At 34.9% G+C, this 20448-nt stretch overlaps 1 protein-coding gene and 1 long non-coding RNA gene across 3 annotated transcripts; both read right to left on the reverse strand.

The window, feature by feature from the left end:
- Nucleotides 1-2060: 2060 nt before the first annotated feature.
- On the reverse strand, nucleotides 2061-3612 carry LOC124292687. Its single transcript, XR_006902546.1, has 3 exons — nucleotides 2691-3612; nucleotides 2224-2313; nucleotides 2061-2134 (listed from the first exon to the last, which is right to left on the reverse strand). It is a non-coding gene; the product is annotated as an uncharacterized LOC124292687 (long non-coding RNA).
- A 959-nt stretch (nucleotides 3613-4571) lies between these two features.
- LOC107226266 (1-phosphatidylinositol 3-phosphate 5-kinase) lies at nucleotides 4572-16575 on the reverse strand. 2 transcript variants are annotated; one of them, XM_015667026.2, is made up of 14 exons: nucleotides 16017-16563; nucleotides 15426-15640; nucleotides 14948-15137; nucleotides 14121-14358; nucleotides 13725-13931; nucleotides 13421-13638; nucleotides 12997-13339; nucleotides 12548-12908; nucleotides 11554-11824; nucleotides 8550-11298; nucleotides 7283-7833; nucleotides 6545-6877; nucleotides 6152-6313; nucleotides 4572-5860 (listed from the first exon to the last, which is right to left on the reverse strand). In XM_015667026.2, exons 1-14 carry the CDS (start codon nucleotides 16129-16131, stop codon nucleotides 5661-5663), a joined length of 6153 nt encoding a protein of 2050 aa, XP_015522512.2. In that variant the 5' UTR covers nucleotides 16132-16563; the 3' UTR covers nucleotides 4572-5660. The 2 variants fall into 2 exon arrangements, with proteins under 2 accessions (XP_015522512.2, XP_046586048.1); XM_046730092.1 differs by lacking the exons at nucleotides 4572-5860; nucleotides 6152-6313; nucleotides 6545-6877 and having other exon boundaries at nucleotides 7371-7543; nucleotides 7624-7833; nucleotides 16017-16575.
- Between the last annotated feature and the right edge of the window lie 3873 nt (nucleotides 16576-20448).

Consider the following 20448-nt stretch of genomic DNA (forward strand, 5'->3'; position numbering starts at 1 on the left):
TACTTTCTTATTCGAATTTAATTATTTTTCTCTCTAAACATAAAATTTCAAATTCAAAGTAACTTGACTTATTACAACTCTTCCTAATTCAGTTATATCTGAAATAATTCTCATGATTTCAGTTACCATTTTTAGTGATTCAGTGAATTCTCATTTATTCAGTTATTTTGTGTTAACTCAGGTGAATCGTAATTGATTTACAAAACTATTGACACGTCAATTCAGCGAGTTATTTTTCCCTCGCATTATTGAAAAATCGGATGTCAATGATGAATTTAAAACTAATAGAAAAATTATGTTGCAAAGACACAAAAAAATGTTCGGAAAGCATAATTCTGAAGATCTCAAGCCAGATTGATTGAATGAGTAATTGTGAACCCTAACGGCATATTAATCATCTAAAATCTCTAGTTTTATGCATACATCAATGATTGGAAGTGTTTTATAACATTAAATCTTAAATCGGCTGATTTATTTGGAGATTTATTTTTATTTTCACTCGTAAATGTGTGTTTCATAGTATTGTGTAGCTGGGCATTCGCTTATGTTTCACACACACGAGTGTGCGTCCGTGGGTGTGCGGCCGGCAGCGTGTGCCGCGGCAACAATACCGAGGTCAGCGCTCGAGATGGGGTACAACAGGGAGAGAGGGGAGGTGTCGATATTTAATTCGTAAACGATTAATAATAATTCACCCAGACGAACAAAACAGCAACATCCGTGGCGGCAAATCCAGATGAAATGGTGCACTCTGATTGGCCTAGCGCTATCGCTTATGGGTGCGTTCAGGGAGTCGCTATCAACACTAAAAACCCAAACGCTACTAATGCTGTTCGGAGAGCCAATTGCGTGTCAGCGATTGCACGCTCCACGAACGCTATTTGCGTTGCGATCGCATTCGGCCATCTTAACACATTTGCGCGGGACTTTGCACCGTGCTTGAGTGAAACATGGAGGATCGTAGTGATTTCTTGCGAATATTAACGATAATAACGCAGGAAATTATCGACGTATCATCGAGTGACAGTGACGACATTGCCGAAGTCTTGACTTCGACGGAATTGTTCATTTTGCTGTCGGAATGCTGGTTGCTCGATGAACGAAGGAGGTTAGGATCACGATGAGTAGTGATAGCGTTCGAGTTCACAGAGTTCGCAAACACTAACGCTGTCATTACACCACCTCGGAAAAAATAGCATTGACAGTGAATTTTTATGACGTTACACGCCACTATTGATGACGTCACGAACCATTTGATAGCACCACCGTCAGGCTCCGTGAACAAATTTTAGCGCTAGATAGCGCGGATAGCGACTCCCCGAACACACCCTATAATTCTCGAACTATGCGTCGGACGAACTCCCGGTAAAGAGATTCTCGGTTGGATTTCAGTCAGGTATCACGCTGGGTGGTCTGTGTCCCACAATTTAGGGACATCCTGTATATATAACATTGGCTTGAGCTGAATCGCAGTATTTACCTTAACACCGGCCGAGCATGTTCGTGTCACGGGCAACAGCTTCTGCCAGACTTTACCTAGCGTCACGACGCTGTACTAATCTGTTCCGAGCCTTTTCTCCTAAAAATTTTTTTGTGCGCATGCGTTAGCATCAGCCATCTTTTTCGTACTGCTTTTTGTAAACAATCATGTTAAAGTGCCCGCATATGACAATTAAAAATAAAACATTATTAATTTAAGCATATTTAGTGTAAAATAATTGAAAAAAAAGTAAAGTAATAAGTCACATAATTGGGAAAAAATGTTTTGCCACTCATTATAATTATGTTGTTTGTAAAAAAAGGAACAACGAAACGGTGTTGTTATGAAGTATGTAAAAGTGATACACGGTACAGAGAACCTCACGGTACAAGTCATTTAAAGGCAATACATATTATTTTATAAATTTTCCAAAGCCTTGTCTGGAATATCGCAAAAAGATAATCAAATCCTCAAGCAAATTACACATAAATTTATGTGCAAAATGTGAGAAATATGAATTATGGGTGAAAAAATGCGGCAGAAGTGACCGAGGTTTTAGATCTATTGATGATATTACCAAGGATACTTATATTTGCTCACTATACATTTTCTTGGAGAAAGTGGTCCAACTGAACAAAATCCTGATCCCTTAAGCTGTCAAGAATTTAAAAATAGTGATGAATCAATCAATAAGGTAAGGTATACAATAATTTATACATAAATATCATTTACGGAGTTATAACCTCAAACCTGTTTATAGCTAATTAAAGAAAGAACCAGCTTATTTGAAAAATATGAAAGAGTTGACATGGAAGAAGCAAATGGATCTGATCCTACAAAAAAAGATAATATTTTAGCAGCTGCACAGGTAGAGTATGAATAATATCAAATAATAAAAATGTATTAATCTTAATTAAAAATTCAATAACTCTTTCATATACTATCTCGTATTAAAGATATTATGTATAATAAAGACTACTAAAAATATTCAATTTAGTATAACATTTACATTTGGCTTATTAATTATGCCATGTGTAGCCGCAAAATATAAATGACTTATTTTATAAATTGTTACCATGAGTAATACTCATCTTAACTACAATGTTTTTTCAACTACAACAAATTAATTGACATTATTAATTAGAATAAAAATGTAAAAATTAATTTTTTTCATAAGTTTTCACATAGTAAACAAATATCGATGCCTAACCTCTCAATCAGCTCACTTTTTTTCCCCTTTTGCGGACGTCCATGACATTTTATCCACCTCAATTGTTCACAATTATGAGCTTCAACTGAATCATAAATAAGTGAAGCACCATCGATGGTTTCTTCCAATAATTTATTTGTTTGTGGACATAATATTCCTTTGCCAGCCATTGTTGATCATAATAGTAGTTGAGTTGTTAATTGTGAAAATACAGGCAGAAATAGTCAGTGTAAATTTTACACATTTCCAAGAGCTAGTTGGAAAGTAGAGCAAAGAAAAAAGTGGATAAACGCAATTAAGAGAATAAAGTAAGTAATGTATAACCTATTTCTGTAGCATCCTCACTCAACTAGTGTGTGTTTCACTCTACAAGTAATAAGTATTTTGTAAATATAAATACATTAAAAAAAATATATATATATACACTTATATGTATAAGTCCTGAAAACTGCCCGGACCGTAAAGTATATACATATTTTTATATAACCTTAAATAAATTTTTTTATAGCAGCTTGTTATTTTTTACGCATATCTTGCGACTTTCGAGCATGATTCAATGTAAACATCAGATGTCGCTTGAGTCGCGTTCCTTGCCAATACGGGCACTTACATCGAATATCCTCAGTCAACGCTGTACGGGCACTGAATTCTGCTTGCTCACGATATTACGACGCGTACCAAGCGACCGCCAAATTTGTACTTCGTCCGATTCTCGAGCAGCCGCTAGTTCTGAAATTCATTAAATTCTCGAATATTCGAAATATTTTTGGGTAGTTATTCGAAATTTCCAAAAACTAATGTTTGAAAATTTGTTGATATTCGAATGCGTGGGAGATACGCGGAAACATTGTTGACCTGATGGATGATTGATTAATTTTAAATATACAGAGAAATCCAAAAATATATTGCTAGAGAAACAACAGGAAATTCTTTTGTTAAAATGAATGTATGTTGTATGAATGGCAAAACTAGATAATGCGAATAACTAATCCTAGTTCGATTGTTACCAGGGCAAGAGCAAAATTTGACTTTAGAGCGGGATAATGGAAACAATCAATGTGCAGAATTACAGAAACAACAGGAGGAATCACGTAACCAAATACATCAGTTTTGATCACAACAAGAGTTGGTAAATCAAATTGGAAGGTCAAAAAATGAAAAAGAACCTCGGATTCTAGAACTTGATCAAGTACGCTGCAGTAAAAAAGTTTGACCAATCGGTTAATATGACAAAACATTTAATTGGAAGTTTAGTTAACTATGTTCAATGTTTGAAATTGGATATTAAAACTCCAAAAATTAACGACGAGGATAGTTAAAACTTAGTCGAATTTTTAGCTGAATTAGAAAGTTATTTTATTATTAGTAATGTATCTAGGCGCAGCTCTTATTGATTTTAGGTAGTATTTTATCAGATAGACTGATACTAATTATAGAATGTTCAAAATGATTGAACTCTGGTACTTTTACTTGTCCCTAACGTTCTGAGCTCATTTTCCTCACCGAATAGATCCTAACTAATTATCTGAAGAATATTTGAGAAATTTCATATTACAGTATAGTGATAACGCATAAATGTAATTCTTTACAAACAACCATTGTAACATTCTTACCTAAACGCATTTCTAATCATTTTGGAAATAACTATTTATTAGTAAAAAAGAAAATCTTGTAATTTTTGGAGACCTCCGTGTTAAATCAAGTAAGTCCAAAAACATTAGAATTGGATTAAAGAAAAAAACACCAAAGTTTGACAATTAGTACGTTCTCATCATAAAAATGTTCTGTGCAGAATGTTTTTGAATGATTCCAATTTTTGGCATTGTCTTACGTAATATCTGGATACTTGTGGAACACAATGGAATAAAACCAGGTAAAAACTAATTTTTTATGAAATTTTACTATGACAACAAATTTTAAATGAATCGAAATATTATAGTTTCACTGATGAGATTGATTGCATCACATAATATAGTGTAAAGTCGAATTCATTCTTGAGAACAACGATAACCACAATATAATACAATTTACATCACCTTCCAATTAGAACCACATGATTACAATAAATATATTTAGAATATGATGCGATTGAGTATGATATCACTTACTCACTTGAAGTAGATATCAAAATCTAATTTACAATACAACTTATCAATCGTACAAATAATATTATATATATTATTTTTCATAGAAAGTTTGATAACTAATAATTTTATCAATTTACGGATTATCTTGCTGAGTAAATATCAAGCTCAAAATAATGACCTCATTTGCCACTGATTCATGTCAAGTATAATTACATAAGCATTATATTTATTGGTATCTTATACTAGCTCATTTTCATTAACAATGAAAAAAAAATTGAGCTAAAAATTGATGTGAAGACTAATCTCTCTGCATTACAATTACTAGTGGAACAGTAAAGCCTTGCTTATTCGAGCCCGCTTCATTCGAGTTCTTGTCTGGTTTGCGACAGTAAAAATATCTGCATTTTTAGGACTTCTAATACGTACGTCTATGACAGTTTAACTTTACTTTTGTAACATCTTTTCGTGAATTAGTGTGTATAATTCTATTTATAATCATTATAAGTCTGTTTTCTTCATAGCCGAATATACATGTTTTTTACTCGTTATCACTCAAAAATGTATTGATTTCTTTGTTCCCTACTATCAACGTTTTTCGATTATGTGAGCTAGGCTGGGTCAACATTCGCTCGGATTAGCAAGGTTATCCTAAATTGTAAAATGATGATAATTCAAATAGGTATATAATTGAGATATTGCATTTTGTCTTACAAAACTCATTGTATGCCATTTCGCGATATTCTTATGCCTAGAAAACTCTAGGAAACTTGATGATAATTGTATAAAACTAAATATTCAGTAGACAATCTCTGAATGATAGCAACATAGATTTTCCATAAAAACGGATTCATGATTATAACTATGTTCTAGGATTACATCTATTTTATGAGAATTCTACTCCGTGACCTAATCCCGTCCACCTGTCTGGCACTGGTAGAAAGTAACGATGCATTGCTGCTATGAATCTGGCTCTGTATTCCTCTGGCGATACTATAGTTGGCAGTTTTCCTTGACCACCCAAGATGCCCGACCTCTTTACAATTGTTTCCAGCTTCTTATCCCATGTAAAAGTACGTATGTAATCTATGGAAAAGTAAACAATGGATCATTTATGTTGTCTCAAATAGGTATTTTCTGGAAGCAGAACTATTTTATTTATTCTACTTATTTTTGCTAAACACCAGCATGGGGCGGGCTAGATGTTTCAGAGAACTATTGTAAATTAATAAAAATATATATACAGTATAAAATCCTCTATCTTGAAGATGTCCTCACTCAAGAATATAGTGAGTTATGGTATTTAGAAATTATATGAATTTATCTATGCCATCACACTAATGCGTCATTTGTTTCCATATTTGCGAACAAACTTACCAATAATCCCTAGTACCAGTTCATCGGTGGTTGGTTCCAAACCTACTAGCAATGAGTAGTCCATCACAGAATTATCAGCTAGAAATTTTGTATCCATTTCTATAGCTTTATTTAGAACTGCCTTGGCATGAGGTCTTATGTATAACGGAGAATCACAGCTCACTGAAATAATACAATGCTTATTCAGTTATTGGATCAAATTCATGAAAACTTCACCAATCGCATAATATTCCACTAAACAAATTAATAGTAACTCATAGTAAAATTATGGTTCCGTGAACTTTATTCAAATTTCAGTATGTTTGAATGATCAAGAAAATGAAAACAGATGCGAACCACTTGTAAGTGAAGAGTGTTACATAACAGTTTCGATGACCTTCACCATTTACTTACTGTTCAACAAGTTTTCATCCAGTAAAACAATTTCTCCTTCGTGATCTGTCTCTTCGGGATTAACTAGTCTATTTCTCACGGAACCCTTTAGGTCGAATTTATCCTTAATGATTCTGTTATAAAACAGGTTCTCCATAACTAACAAACTAGTTCGTAGAGCAGCGTTAGTAGTATTGTTTTTGAACGATACTCTGTATACTCCAATAATTTTTCCAAGTAACGTCGGCTGCTTCGTTTGCTGACATTTTTCCATGTACGCAAAATAGTTAGGTGCAAAGTCAAGGAATATTTGCATTTCTAACCGAGACATTTCCTTCAAAATAAAACGGTCATCTGAAACATTACCAAAATTCATGAATAATAGGGAGATTTTTTTTAAATAGAAATATAAAACTTCAGAATCATATCAAGAACAAACATTTGTTTTGCAGCTGGGCACCATATGTACTTATCTTTAATGCAAGCTTACCAAATACACAGATAATTGTTTCTTTTGCTCCAATTTCAAGTTAGACCACATTGAAATTCAACATCAAGTAAAACTGGCTAATGTTATGCATATTTATTACCAAAAAGGCTCATTGAACACAGCTCTTTACGGGTTGATAAGAAATTTCACCGTAGAATTCCAAAAATACCACTATTCCATAATCGAGTTAGAAACCTAGTGTTTTCACTGGTGATTTTTTATATTACCCGTTGTTGAACTTTACAATAGTATACTCGGAAATGATTTACCTCTAGTCTTGCAAAATGCACTGCCGCTCTTTCCACCTTTAGCAACCCACTGAACGCTTCGACTCAAACTCCGGGTGAATCCATCCTCGCCGCAAAGTAAAACATTTTCTCTCAAAGCAGCAAACTGTGAAGCGAAATGAATTCTGCAGAAGAAATTCGTTGTTGTGTCATTAAACTGGACTTCTATATAATTCTGATGTTTAAGTGCTTTTTTGTCTTCTTCACAATCAAGAGTAGCGACGGTAGTTTGTGGCAAATTGTCTGTTGACAGTAAATTTTTTTCAGTTTCAACTGGACTGGCAAGATTGGGACTGCTGCCACGTAAGAAAGAAAGAACTGACGGCCGTTTTGATTCTATTGATTGTGTCAATTCAGATGCGTTTTCCTTGTTATCAGAGAATTTCCGCTTGTAAAGTGGACTCGGATTTAACTCAGAGCCTTTTGTAGATCGTAACAGTTCTTGCAGTTTATGTTTATAGTCAAGAGAATCAAGTGCGTAGGCTATTATGGACGAAGGTTCCGACTCATACACAACGATCGGTACGACTGACCTGCAATTAATAAGTCTACTTAATACAGTAACTTATACTGTAAGTGGTATGTCATATATGTACAAATTTAGTTCTCTATGATATTTTACAAATTTCAGTAGCATTGCTGTTGTACATTAAGATTCAATTAATTTTCATTTATAAATAAAACTTCAACTGATTGCAAATTACAAAGTACTTAATAATGGAATTCAAACCTTGTGAAAATTTGTAAGGAATTCAAAAGTCAAATTTTATTTAATCGCAATGTAGATGCTGCAAATTCTGAATATGCATGAACAAAAGGTACAAAACTGTTATCGATAAATCTCAATTTTTTTACTCGCACAAATTATTTTGTATATGACTGACATATTCTAGTTGATTAGACTTTTCAAATATCATCAATGCACCAAACCGTTGCAAATTATCTCTTCCATTAAAAATTCTAATAACACAGCAATAACGTTGTTTGTCGATGAAATGTATTTTTAATTTTTCTATTTAATCTCTGTGTTCTATTCAAATATCTGTGGATACCATTGCACAAAATCTTCCACATTTAAAGCACACCGTACGTATTTGTACTATGTGACATATGAGAGTGTGTCACATTTTAAATTTTCCAATTTTTTTATGGATGTATGCAAAAAATGCATGCATCTCGTCTAGAACAAAGCCTCAAAAAGACTAAGCACTGTAGCAAAAGCGCTCTACTATACACATATTGAACCTACCCTAATGAAAGTAAATGATGTTCAAGAGAACCCAACGGACACTGGATAGGGTTGATGATGGGGACCGACGGCAGTAATTGTGATAATATTGTTTTCTTCTTTTTCTTCTTGTCCGGTATATCGTCCGACGCCAATGGCAGCACGTCGGAATACGACCTATGATGAGTTTTAGGGGATTCATGAATCACTACAATGTCCTCGGGATTGCTGTTTTCTACTACCTCATTATCTGAATTATCAACAAAATCGCTTTGCAAATCAGTTTGAACTGCGGTAACTGCATCGACAGCGTTATAGTCAGCTGACATTGGACTCTCAAGTTGTGTTTCAGGTGCTGCATCATCTATAACGAATCCTTCTGATTCAATGAAATTGCTACTCCCAGTCGTCATTGCTCGTTCCGCGAACCTCCTTTGCTTATCATCCTTTTTCTTGGCAGTGATCTCTAGGATCCTGTTATTCCAGCCAAAAACTGCCTCGGATATTAGCCTTTTTAAAATCACAATACCATCTTCAATCCTAAACATCAATGACTGTACAATTTTCTCAGCATTTCTGCCCTCCATTTTCTTATTCTCTAATGTTGGTGATGTTAGCTTCAACTGAATTTCTTCAATTTTATTTTTGAAGTACTGCTGGTCTTTCGATAGCTGCTGTTTCATGGCATTCAAACTTTCAGGGTCGATAGCCAAGGTAACAAGCTTATCCCGAATGCTAGAAAAGACCTCGTCTCCTTTGAGTGCCACATTTTTCATCTCTTCTATGACGTTGCTGTGTTGCTTTGGATCGTAATTGATTGTTATTAGCGGTGGCGGTAAAGATATTTCCCATTGAGATACTCGTGCGTATTTGAATATTGCCAGCATATTATTTCTGCTGAAGTATTGACAATGATCGTGATGAAGTGAATGTTGACAAGAATCACTTCCCCGCCTGATGTAAATGCTTCCATGAAACCTTAGTTCCAAATACTTGGCAAACGACAATGACCATGTGTCATCTGACATGGGAACAACAGGCGACACACTCTTACACTTGTTACATTTACTCCACATTAATATTCTATTGGTGTTTTCCTGGCCAAACGGCTCGTTCCCTAATTTGCTTAAACCGATATGAACACAGCCTCCTTCGTGAGTGAATCTTCGAGCATGCTGAGCTATTTGTGCCCTGCATGCTTGTGCTGGACACATGTATTCGGTCGTTAAACAGTAACGTTCGAGGAAAAGCCCCAAAGCAATGTCGTTTCTACCATACAAATCCATGTTCACTACCCAAGGGTTTACGCAAAATGCTGGAGTAGTGTTGCTGCTGTGAGAAAAACTGCAAAACAAAACGGATAACCTCTGATGTGTCAAGGGATCCAGGCAGTCGAGCCGTTTGGCAATGTGATCATTTCTGTCGTTCGGCACCACAGTTGGTTTCATATCCATTATAACATTATTTGTAGGATATATTCGACTTCCGCATGCTCGGAAGTTAGCCAAAAGTGTTTGAACTTCCCGGCTGTCCGCACTGTTAGTTATATTAGTCCCAACAAAAGCATGAGGTGGTTTCAATCTCAAATTCATCATTTGATTATCTTGATACCCACATTCCGCAGATATACTGTTTGACCTAACGCCTTCGACTTTATCTGTGAATTGCATGGAATGATATATTTCTTTGGGAAAAAATTGTCTGAGTGTACAATTCCGTCCTGGTTCCGTTTCTAGGTAGGGTATGGAAAATGTTAAATATGGAGATACGCTGAGTATTGTATCGTCTAATGCTTTTTTGAACTTATTGGATAATGGTAAATCAGCAACGCTCAATTGCTGAACAGTTAAGTTAGCTTCATTGAAAACATCGTTCTCTTCATTCAAATACTGATGCAGTGGATCGCTGTGATCACTGACAGATTTACTATAAGTACGTTTTTCTTCGCACGCCGCTTTATCTTTTGATTTGACTTTTTCACTCATTTCATCGTCAGATTTAGGATAATTCATTTCCATTGCAACATCATCAGTTTTATATTCTTTGTTTATCAGATTTATTTCGCTAGCATTATGAGGTTTGGTATTGCTTTTGATCGGCTCTGTAGCTATATTTTGTTCACTTGCTGTGGCAAACTGTTCAGAATCTCTTATAATTTGTTCAATAGAATTGCTTCCATACCTGCTGGAAGTTTCATTATTTTTATCACGAGATGCAACTGATTTCGATTTAGATTTGAATAATTTCAGAGTATCGTATGGATCTGAATCTTGTTTTAGTACTGTGGAACCTTGTTTGAAAGTATCGGGACTAAATAATGGATTGTCAATATCTTGAGTCTCACTTTCATCATTTTTTCTACTGACTTCAAATGGTAGATCTCTGTCTTTATCAAAGACAAAGTCGCCTTTTGAAAATTCGTTTTTGCTAATATCATTTGCAGTAGCATAGTTCTCTGGGAACATGTTTATTTGAATACTGTCAACATTTCTTTCTATACTCAGCACATCTTCCGGTTCGTCAGCATTATCGACTGAATTCTTAGGTGAATTTTCGTCCAGAAATGCATCAGCTTTCGGCGATGGAGGTCTGGCAAATTCGTCCATGAGGAATGATTTTTCCATTCGCCACGAGTAAGCAGAAAAGATCATCATCAATGTCACCTTTTTAACTTTTTTCAATTCGTTCTGAGATCCTCCGCGCAATAATATAGTAGACCCTAAATGCGAATTTGCACACCCTTCAAAAAACATTAACGTTTTCACTCCATCTGAAAAAACAGTACAATTTATTGCAAAAATATGTATACCAAGTCAATTAAATTTTTACTGCTTATTCCAAACATTGAATTGGCAAACAGATCATCTCAAAGAAATAAGGATCCCAACATGCACCAATTCAGTTGTTGCCCAAAGACTATTCTTAGAGTACTTTGTCCTAATTAAATTTATTTGAATGGTGTGTGAAATTGTCGTCACAGGGAAATATCTGCAAGTCATCAAATACTGAGACTATATTCACTCACTGTTTTCGTTTGGGAAATTCCTAAGGTAGAACTTTTGGCACGTGCCAAGACGATACCGCCCTGCTATATGGGCATCCACGCTATTAACAATATTTGCTCCGGTACATCGCGCCACTCTTTCAAGGATACTCAGCTTCACGTTCAAGACCAAAGTAACACCACAGTCTTTCAGTCGATCTTGAGCTAATCTAGATACGGATCGATGCACCAACACAATGTCTGGGCCAAGTGCTGTTATTCGTGCAACCGTGTGACCTAGGTATTCATTTTCCTGCAATTTTTACGTGAAACTTATAATAGGACCGATTTGGGCCTGAACGATTTTTCCATCTATTGGAGTCATTTTTCCCTCCAAATGAAGGATATATGTGACGTACAGTTAGCTGAAAAATGTGATGAAACAAAAACATGACATAACAAAGATTTGAAAAGTGTAACTCAACCACATTGAATTGAATAAAGCCGAAAAAGTTCTTGTGACCTAGAAGCAGATGCTTCAACGCGGAATTTCAACTACAGACACCTTGTTATCAACAACGATAGAGAAATCACATTAGTTTAGCATTTGAAAAATTCATGCACAAAAAATTGTTGAGACTGTTTCTTTCTTTATCTCATCAGTTAGTAAAATAAAAATCCGATGTGTACAATTTTGACAATTTACACCTGATAGACTTGTGTTTTGATAATAAATACATTATTGTTACCCAAAGTAAATCAGTCAAGCCTTGTGTTTTTTTCCATTAAAAATAATAGACCAATGTAATTTCTCTACAGTTGTCAACCGACGACGGTATTTACATGGAAAATTCGCATTTAAAATTTTGAGCCAGGTCATCGTAAATTATTTAGATATAATATATCTAACTAGATTAGCTTTAGTAATGTTTTATGTTTCTTTGTCTTGTTTTTTTTTTTCATCACTTTGTTATCCTGACTGTAGTCCCATACATCCTTGAACATCTTGATTGACTTAAAAATTTTCTGTATCCACCTGTAACATAACTGGCTCTAAGCTCAGTAATTTTCCTTCGACACGTTGGTATGTCAAACCACATTGTAGCAGTAGAATTTTCGGATGGGCTATCATCGCGTTCATGCCTCGATGAGCAACATTCTTACTACAAATCAAGCCAGATATGATGCCGCACTCATTTCTGTTGCCACCAGGTACCTTTTTTATTTGAATGTACTGTCTGATATCCATGTCGTCGGCGTCATGGTTGAGATTTGGCCTAACTTGATCAACAATTTGATGCGCTATAGGAAGGATTGTTTCTGACCAGCTTTGCGCCAAGCCTTCTTTGTTCAAAAGTTGTTTGAGTAACGAATCTTCGTGTTGTTTGTAAGCAGTTCTGGAAACAAGTAATGAAAATTCGTACTGGTTGAATACATCATCCTTCTGAACAGGTTAAAAGTTAAATCGGCACTATTGTTACTTACTCCAATCTATTGTAAGCATTGCTTTCACCGAAAGCAGTTTTCAAGTTATTTGATTTATGCCAACTATTTTTTTCTTTGTAGTCCTGAACATGAAGTGTATCCTTTAATAATTCGTCTGGAACACCGGAGTTACATTCATGTGCTGTAAAATTGACTTCTTTCTTTTCAACCAAGTTGTCAATACTATCAACTGAAAGTACACTTAATTCTTCAGACGTCGGACGTTTCAATGTCACCGTCGAAGCTTCCAGATTTAAATCCAAGTAAAAACTTGAACTGGATGATGGCATACGGCCAATTGTAGAAAACATTGAGTTCGGTTGCTTAGTTTCGCTTTCGGAATCTGTAAGTATAACGATCTCAAATTCTGTGATTGATGTAAATTCAATGCTAGCAGAACGTCAGTAAAAATTTTTATTCGTACCTGTAGTTGAATCGTGTTGAGGAATAGTTTTCACCCAGGCAGGCTCTTGTGCGTCGCAAGTTGTTCGCTTGTCTGCTGAGAAATCTGAATTCGTTTGGACTCTGGCTGGTTTCAATGGTTTGAATATTGTTGGACCATCCGTGAACACATTTTCCGTTAGCATACACTCTATAAATCCTGCTTCTAGCATCGCTTGACCGATCGCTGTTGCTTGGACACTGTGAAATAAGATTGATGGAAACATTACACAAATTTATTATTCAATCACTACGTTTGACAAATCCAAATAAACAGTGGATTTTACCGAGTTGCAGCTTTATTTTGAGCTATCATCCAATCAACTAGCTCGCTACCCAGACAGCAATTAGGGTAACTCCGCAGCCTGAGTCGGTGAGTTTGTAATATGATAGCCTGACTAGAACGGAATATTTCTTCATAAATCATTCTCAGAGACGCTGAGTTTTGTAAAGCCATAGTTCGTTCTTCGGACGACAAGTATCCTGTTGAAGCGCTGGAAAGTCAAAAAGATTATAATTAACTGTAAAACTTCGATAATCAAAGTGAAAGAGATTTAGCAGAAGAATTTCAACTGGAACATCATATCGAAGTGGCATAATAATCATATTGTTAATGGTACTAATGAGAATGGCGATGGTGATAATAATGCAAATTAAAAAAACAATGTGGCATATTCAAGTACCATCCCAAAGCATATTTTTCTTCCATGTATCCAACGCTAGTCTTTCTTCTGACTTGGATCTCAGGGTCTGTATCATCGTTGACATTTCTCTGAGCTGCCTGTGGTATATCATTTCCATACTTAACTTGTAAGTCTTCTTGTAACGCTTTGAGATCTGCTGTCAGGTCAGCACCCATGTCGGAAGATTGTAAATAGGACAAAACAACTTTGCAACAGTAAGTGCATACTCGCAAGTCACCTACAGAAAAAAAAAATAACATTTATAATTGTAATTCAATAATATATTATGAGATCTAGAAACAATGTGGAAATATAATAAGGGATTTTACCCCATGTCTGGGATTTATGTGAGTTCATACGGTTTAGAGAAGACTCAGGCAATACGCAGCAATAACAACAACACTAAGATACTCAACATTGAGTTCTATTACTTCAAAACGCGCTCTCAGCAATTAAGTAGTCAGTACTTAACATATTTCAAAGTGATATGCAATTCAACCCAGAGTTGTATAAAAATTTTCAATTAAATATGTGAGACTGAAGTTTTGAAGACTCTTACATTTTCACAAAGCCAGTCTTATTTCACTTATTTGGTTTTTCAAGTCTTGAAATAGTATGGAATCCCTTGTTAAAACCTAACTGCATATATCTTGCAAATCCATAATTAACTTTGACTAACCAAATTAAGTAAAGAAGAATGCCTAAACAGAAAATAAAATCTCACAGAATCTCAAATACATAATCTGTGGAATGATAATCTATGTAGAATGGTTCATTCGTTGGTGCAATTATCCTGTTTAAACAGTAAGTTTATTTCGTTAACTGACCAGTACAACCCATGATCTTTCCAGGAATCACTTCAGAACAACATCTTGAACAAAAGATTTGGCCACATACGCGGCAATGATGTCTTCTACGAAAAGTTGTGAAGCGTTCGCCGCACTCGTAACATTGTTTACTGACGCTATCTGGCATCCAGTAACTCCTGAGTTGCGTATCCTTGTAAGATTGTAAATTCTATGAAACAATTTTATAATTAATACATCATACGTAATTTCACCTTTATGTACCAAACTCACAATTTTTACCTTATGTAGAATATAAAATATATACATATATAAAAATACTGATTGCTCATACTCTGATTTTCACTGAAGGCAAATAAGCGAAAGTTTAGTAAGTTTGGAATAAAAGTGGCATCCATTCTGTAGAGTAACGTAAATGACTTATTTGGAAACATTTGTAGAAAAGTGCAAAGTTGATCTCTGTAGAACAAAAAACATTACTTGATAACAAATTTCATACACTGCTTTTTAGCGCTACAATGTTACTGATACGCTTTAGAACATTAGGCAGGCTACGTCCTTCAATAGTGTCCAGTGGCAAATTCATAACGCTCGAGGTATCTTCATCTGGAGTTTTTTCCACACTATCAGATTGTTTCCATGATTCTGATTCTCCGGAAGAGCTTTGTTCATCATTGTTAGGAGAGGTTGCCGAGCCATCATTGGACAACGACCCTGAGTATTAAAACTAAGCTGAATATTATATGTCATACTTCGTAATTGCTAATATTATGTATATTTCATCAATAATATATTATTATGAGAAATTTCTGATGTTCTTTAGTCAAAATGTAAAATCAGTCAGATTGAAATAAGAGGAAATTTTTTCTTTAACGCGACTGGCCAGTTATCATATTCACAAACAAGAGAGTTAATCTCTCACGAACGTTCATTTGCAGTTACGAAATGGTAATCTCTTTTGGGAGGCATCGCCTCATGTTACAAATGTAGCTATTAATAAAAGTTTAGTATAAAGCGTGTGATACGAAGTTGATATTAATTATTCTCCGATGATTGTGAAATACCTTCAAACATTCAAGACGTGACTTACCTTTGGTAAAGTTGAACAACTTAGAGAAGAGAGATGCAACGACTGGCTGATTCTCTTCTGGACTCAGTGGAGCAAATTCCGTCAATTTCGACGGGGAATTCATATTTTTGTTCATTTTACCAATCTACTAAGCTCAGCGTTAGTTATCTTTTGATTATATTCATGGTAACTGTCAGGTTTTCTTGTACACAGCCTATTACAACTTAAAACAGTACAAGTAGTCCTGACCAACGTCTTACGTCCAAGAAGATGTTCGAAGTGATCTTAAGCAATCTCAAGTTTGCATTTGGTTTTGACAGCAATCTGTCTGGAACAGCTGATTCAAGTCACGTGTCGCAGCACGGATACATTCTCGGAGTTCTCGACGCCGCTGTAGAAGAGACGCATTCTCATTGGTGTTTGCCACTGTGTCGTAAACTGTGATTGGCCCAGAAAAGTAGGAATAAGTCATTGAAATAACCCAAAGAACCTGTCAAAAAGCAACGAAAACTCTGAATCGAAACGTTTTGGTTGAACATTCTCTCCAATTACTTTGCAAGTTACGAAAATCTGAAGAAACTAAACTAATATCTGTCTGATAACTAAAGTTGAGAGTTTCAAACGCGTAGTACAAAAAAAAAAAAAGATAACCGACAAGTATATGATTCCTATATGACAAGTACGTGAAAACAATTTTGACAAATTAAACGATAAATTTTAGCACGCAAACACAACTCTTAATATTTCCGTTTGAATATTTACACGATTGGCCGAAGCATAATCGACCGCCTCGCAGAATGAAAAACTTACCAATAGGTAGCAGCAGTATTCGAAACGCGAGAAACTAGCGACTCTAGCGACAAACAAGTCTTCCAAGAAAACTATTCAGATTTAAAATGAAAAATTGAAACGTGGGTTAATAAAAGTTGATGCTCAAGCAAGTTGAAGAAGATATCTAAATAATTTTGGAGACCACCCAGTGCCCAATGAAAAAAAATAGAGAAAAAACCTTAAAGAAATGTTTAGCCAGACAAAATGTTGTTCATTCGTAATTTTAATGAAAATTCGTGATTAAAAACTTAAACACCACATATTTCATCTTTACATGCTACCGATGGTATGATATTTACAAAACAATTAATTTAACTGCGATTGTTAATTCACATTTCCAATGAATATACTTCATGCATATCGATTTGAAATCCATTAGACTCTTAAAAAACCCAAGTAAATTTCAACCTACTGTAGTTTGATGTTATTTGAGGATCTGCATGTTGCCAGGATACATAGAAATGATGCACTGTTCCTTCTCTAAATTTAAGAATTTTCCAAGGCACCGGAATTCGAACATCAAGGCTTAACTTCAGTCTTCAACAACTGAATTAGTGTAGATTTGATAATTAAGCATATTGCGCATACGACTAAATTCAGTTTACAAAAGTGCTCGTATAACCTTAATTCACGATCACTTTGCGTAATTCGACTGTGTAACTAGCTATCTGCTATTCTGTTAGGGCTTTGACTTCACGTGCAAAGATGTTACACTAGAGCAAAACTATTGAGTACTCTTATTCAACGTCAATACGTGTGACGGAACATGAGGACATTTATATTTAGTGAAGCAGTATAAAATCACATATAACAAGTGATTTATTCTATAACTCTTCAGTTGTATAGTACATAGTTAGTTAAAGTATCCGAACTTTTTCGGATCAAGCTCGATCACTTTTCTACTTACAATTTCCTATGATAGAAAAACTCTAGTACCAGAAAAATATTTTTGCCGAAATCATTTGACAAGCGCAAAAGTGCTTTCAAAACTTGGCGGTCATTAAAAACGTAATTCCTGAGTTGACAAGACCGATGGATTTGATTTAGAAATGGACCTCGTATTTAGCATTAGTCAAGGGTCTGCAATTTTTTGTTGCAATTGATCGAACTGCAACACAGATGAACATAAATATTAATAGAAATGAGTGTAAGACGTGGGATTCAGATATTTATCAAAGTATGTTTTATATTTCAAGCAGGAAGTTGCTAGTGATCACATTTGATTAGGTGACAACTATTGCCGAAAGTCATGTGATCAATTAACTATACGTTGCGAGATCTACCAGGAAGCGGTTACAGTCTGGAAGTGTAAGCCCGAGAATGTAGGGCGCAACATTGACCACACTTGGGTCTTTTAGCTTCAGTGGCGCTGAGTCGTTCATTAGACGGTCAGACTAGATGGGCGAAGCCATCAATGTTTCTCTATTGAAAGAGTACACTGTTGGTGCACCTGGCAATCACACTTTTGTCAGAACATGAACCTTAGGAGTACGCGGATCAAATTTAACCGGAAATTATTCAAATAATGCACCCAGTTATGTTAAATTATATTAATTTCACCGGTTACCAACTTGTCTCAGAGTCTTGCATATTTGTATTATTGTATTGCATTTATTATTAGTATTTGAATTAACTGATTTACATCACATTTGTTTTCAGACTATTAAAATAGAGTATTTCAATTCTTACACGGGCAAAAAAAGTCGTATAAAAATTCTACCACTAATTTTTAGGTTGTGATATTATATGCCTCGAAAGAAAACTTGAACCTCCTCCGATAAAAATGTATATGCAAGAAACCTTTCGGAGAAGATTTTACCCCACCGCTGTAAAAAATTTCTTGCGCATATACTTACATCACAGGAGGCTGAAAGTTTGTTTTGAGGCCGATATTATAATAATCTAAAAGTTTTTATTAGGATATTTTCATTCATCTTCTAGTAACGATTTTTTAAATATCACCGACATCTCCCCATAATCTTTAATTTTTTCTTACCGACAATTATATCTTAATCATAAAGTGTTTCGTCCTGAAGCAACTGTTTTGTTGCTCTAATCTGAAAAACGTTTTATATTTAACACAAAGAATCTACGCGAAAAGATATATCTGACAGTAGATTTTAAAAGGGTGTTCTTGGAATTTGAAGTTTTACCATTTAAATAACATTAGGGATGTATTAATATTTTTTTACAATTGCTACCACGCAACCGTATTTAATGACACAGATTTGATCCTGAAAGCATTTGTAGAGAATTCGCTACAAAAGTGTCATTTGAGATATGTTGTAAATTCCAAAGTTTACCCACAATTAAGGGATCGTCTCAGTGTAACCTTTCGAAAAATCACTGATTTTCGCGATTTTTTTTTTTAATGTTGTAATAAACTAATCGGTTTGGTTTTATTTTTATAAATAAATACATTCATGCCGAATACAAAATGATTTTTTTTACGTTCATATATTTAGTGCATAATTATTAAAGAAATTGTTGAAATGACACGTTAAAAAAAAAGGTCCTGTACGGTGTCCACGATTGCGGCCGCAATTTTGATCTGAAACAAAAATTTCAAAAAGGTTATTAATCTGTAGGAAAGTCGCTATCGCGCTATGGAGGTTTTTTTTTCGAAATTTGACAAAATAGCGGCGGTTTGAACAAAAAGTATCGAATTTGGCCCTTTTTTCGACAGTTTTTCGTAAAAAAAAAATTGGAAGATTTCAAAAAAAAAGCTTCCATAGCGCGATAGAGAATGACGTTGAGAATGTTCTCTCAAAATTAGAAATAGATATCTTCAAAACTCTTCCTTTGAGAGTGGACACCGTTTTGAAAAACACCATTCCAGGAAAAACACGTTTAAAGATTGAAGTTAGAAAATTTTAGATAAATCGTTTACTTACGATCAATCGGCGATGCCAGATCTTGATTTTTTTCTTGGGAGTTTCACTCGTATGTCTATACGTCGTGGATGTCAAAAACGAACTGAAACGCTTGGACAGTTTATTCTGCAAGGTTATACAACCTAAGCACCTTAGTACACGCGCAGGTAGAAAAACCGTTCCCTTTCTACAAGAAACGCTTTACCGACCGTAATAATTTGAATTTCGATTTAAAAATTTAAGAGAATGTTGGGAACAGTGTATACTATACGATAATCCAAAAAAAAAAAAAACGATTTTTCGAAAATTTCACCCTGAGACAATCCCTTAAAGACTTTTTGCAATGAATTTTCACATCACATTGATTTGCAAGACTTATAACTTGCGAACCGTTGATACTACAGATTTCGCCACTGACACATTTTTGCAGACAATTTCAACGACGATGAGATAAGGTGAGGATTTGAAAATACTGGACAATAGAAGAATTAGTGAAATACTATACACATGATCAGAGATAAGATTCGAGTGAGTTATTTTTCAATATGCTGCAGTTATACAGTTCGTGAGAAAATTTCTAAAATTTCAAAGCATACCACAAGATAACGAAAAACAAAACGTGACAAATTATTTTCAGATTATTTGAAGAAAAGTCGGGTTATGCAAATAGATCCAATACATTGCATAAACTACAGGGGGTAACGAGTGCAAGCCCGAAGATACAAGAACTTTATCATGATAAGAAGTAG

Source organism: Neodiprion lecontei, chromosome 2, assembly GCF_021901455.1.
Source record: "Neodiprion lecontei isolate iyNeoLeco1 chromosome 2, iyNeoLeco1.1, whole genome shotgun sequence".
In the NCBI taxonomy this organism is placed as follows: Eukaryota; Metazoa; Arthropoda; class Insecta; order Hymenoptera; family Diprionidae; genus Neodiprion; species Neodiprion lecontei.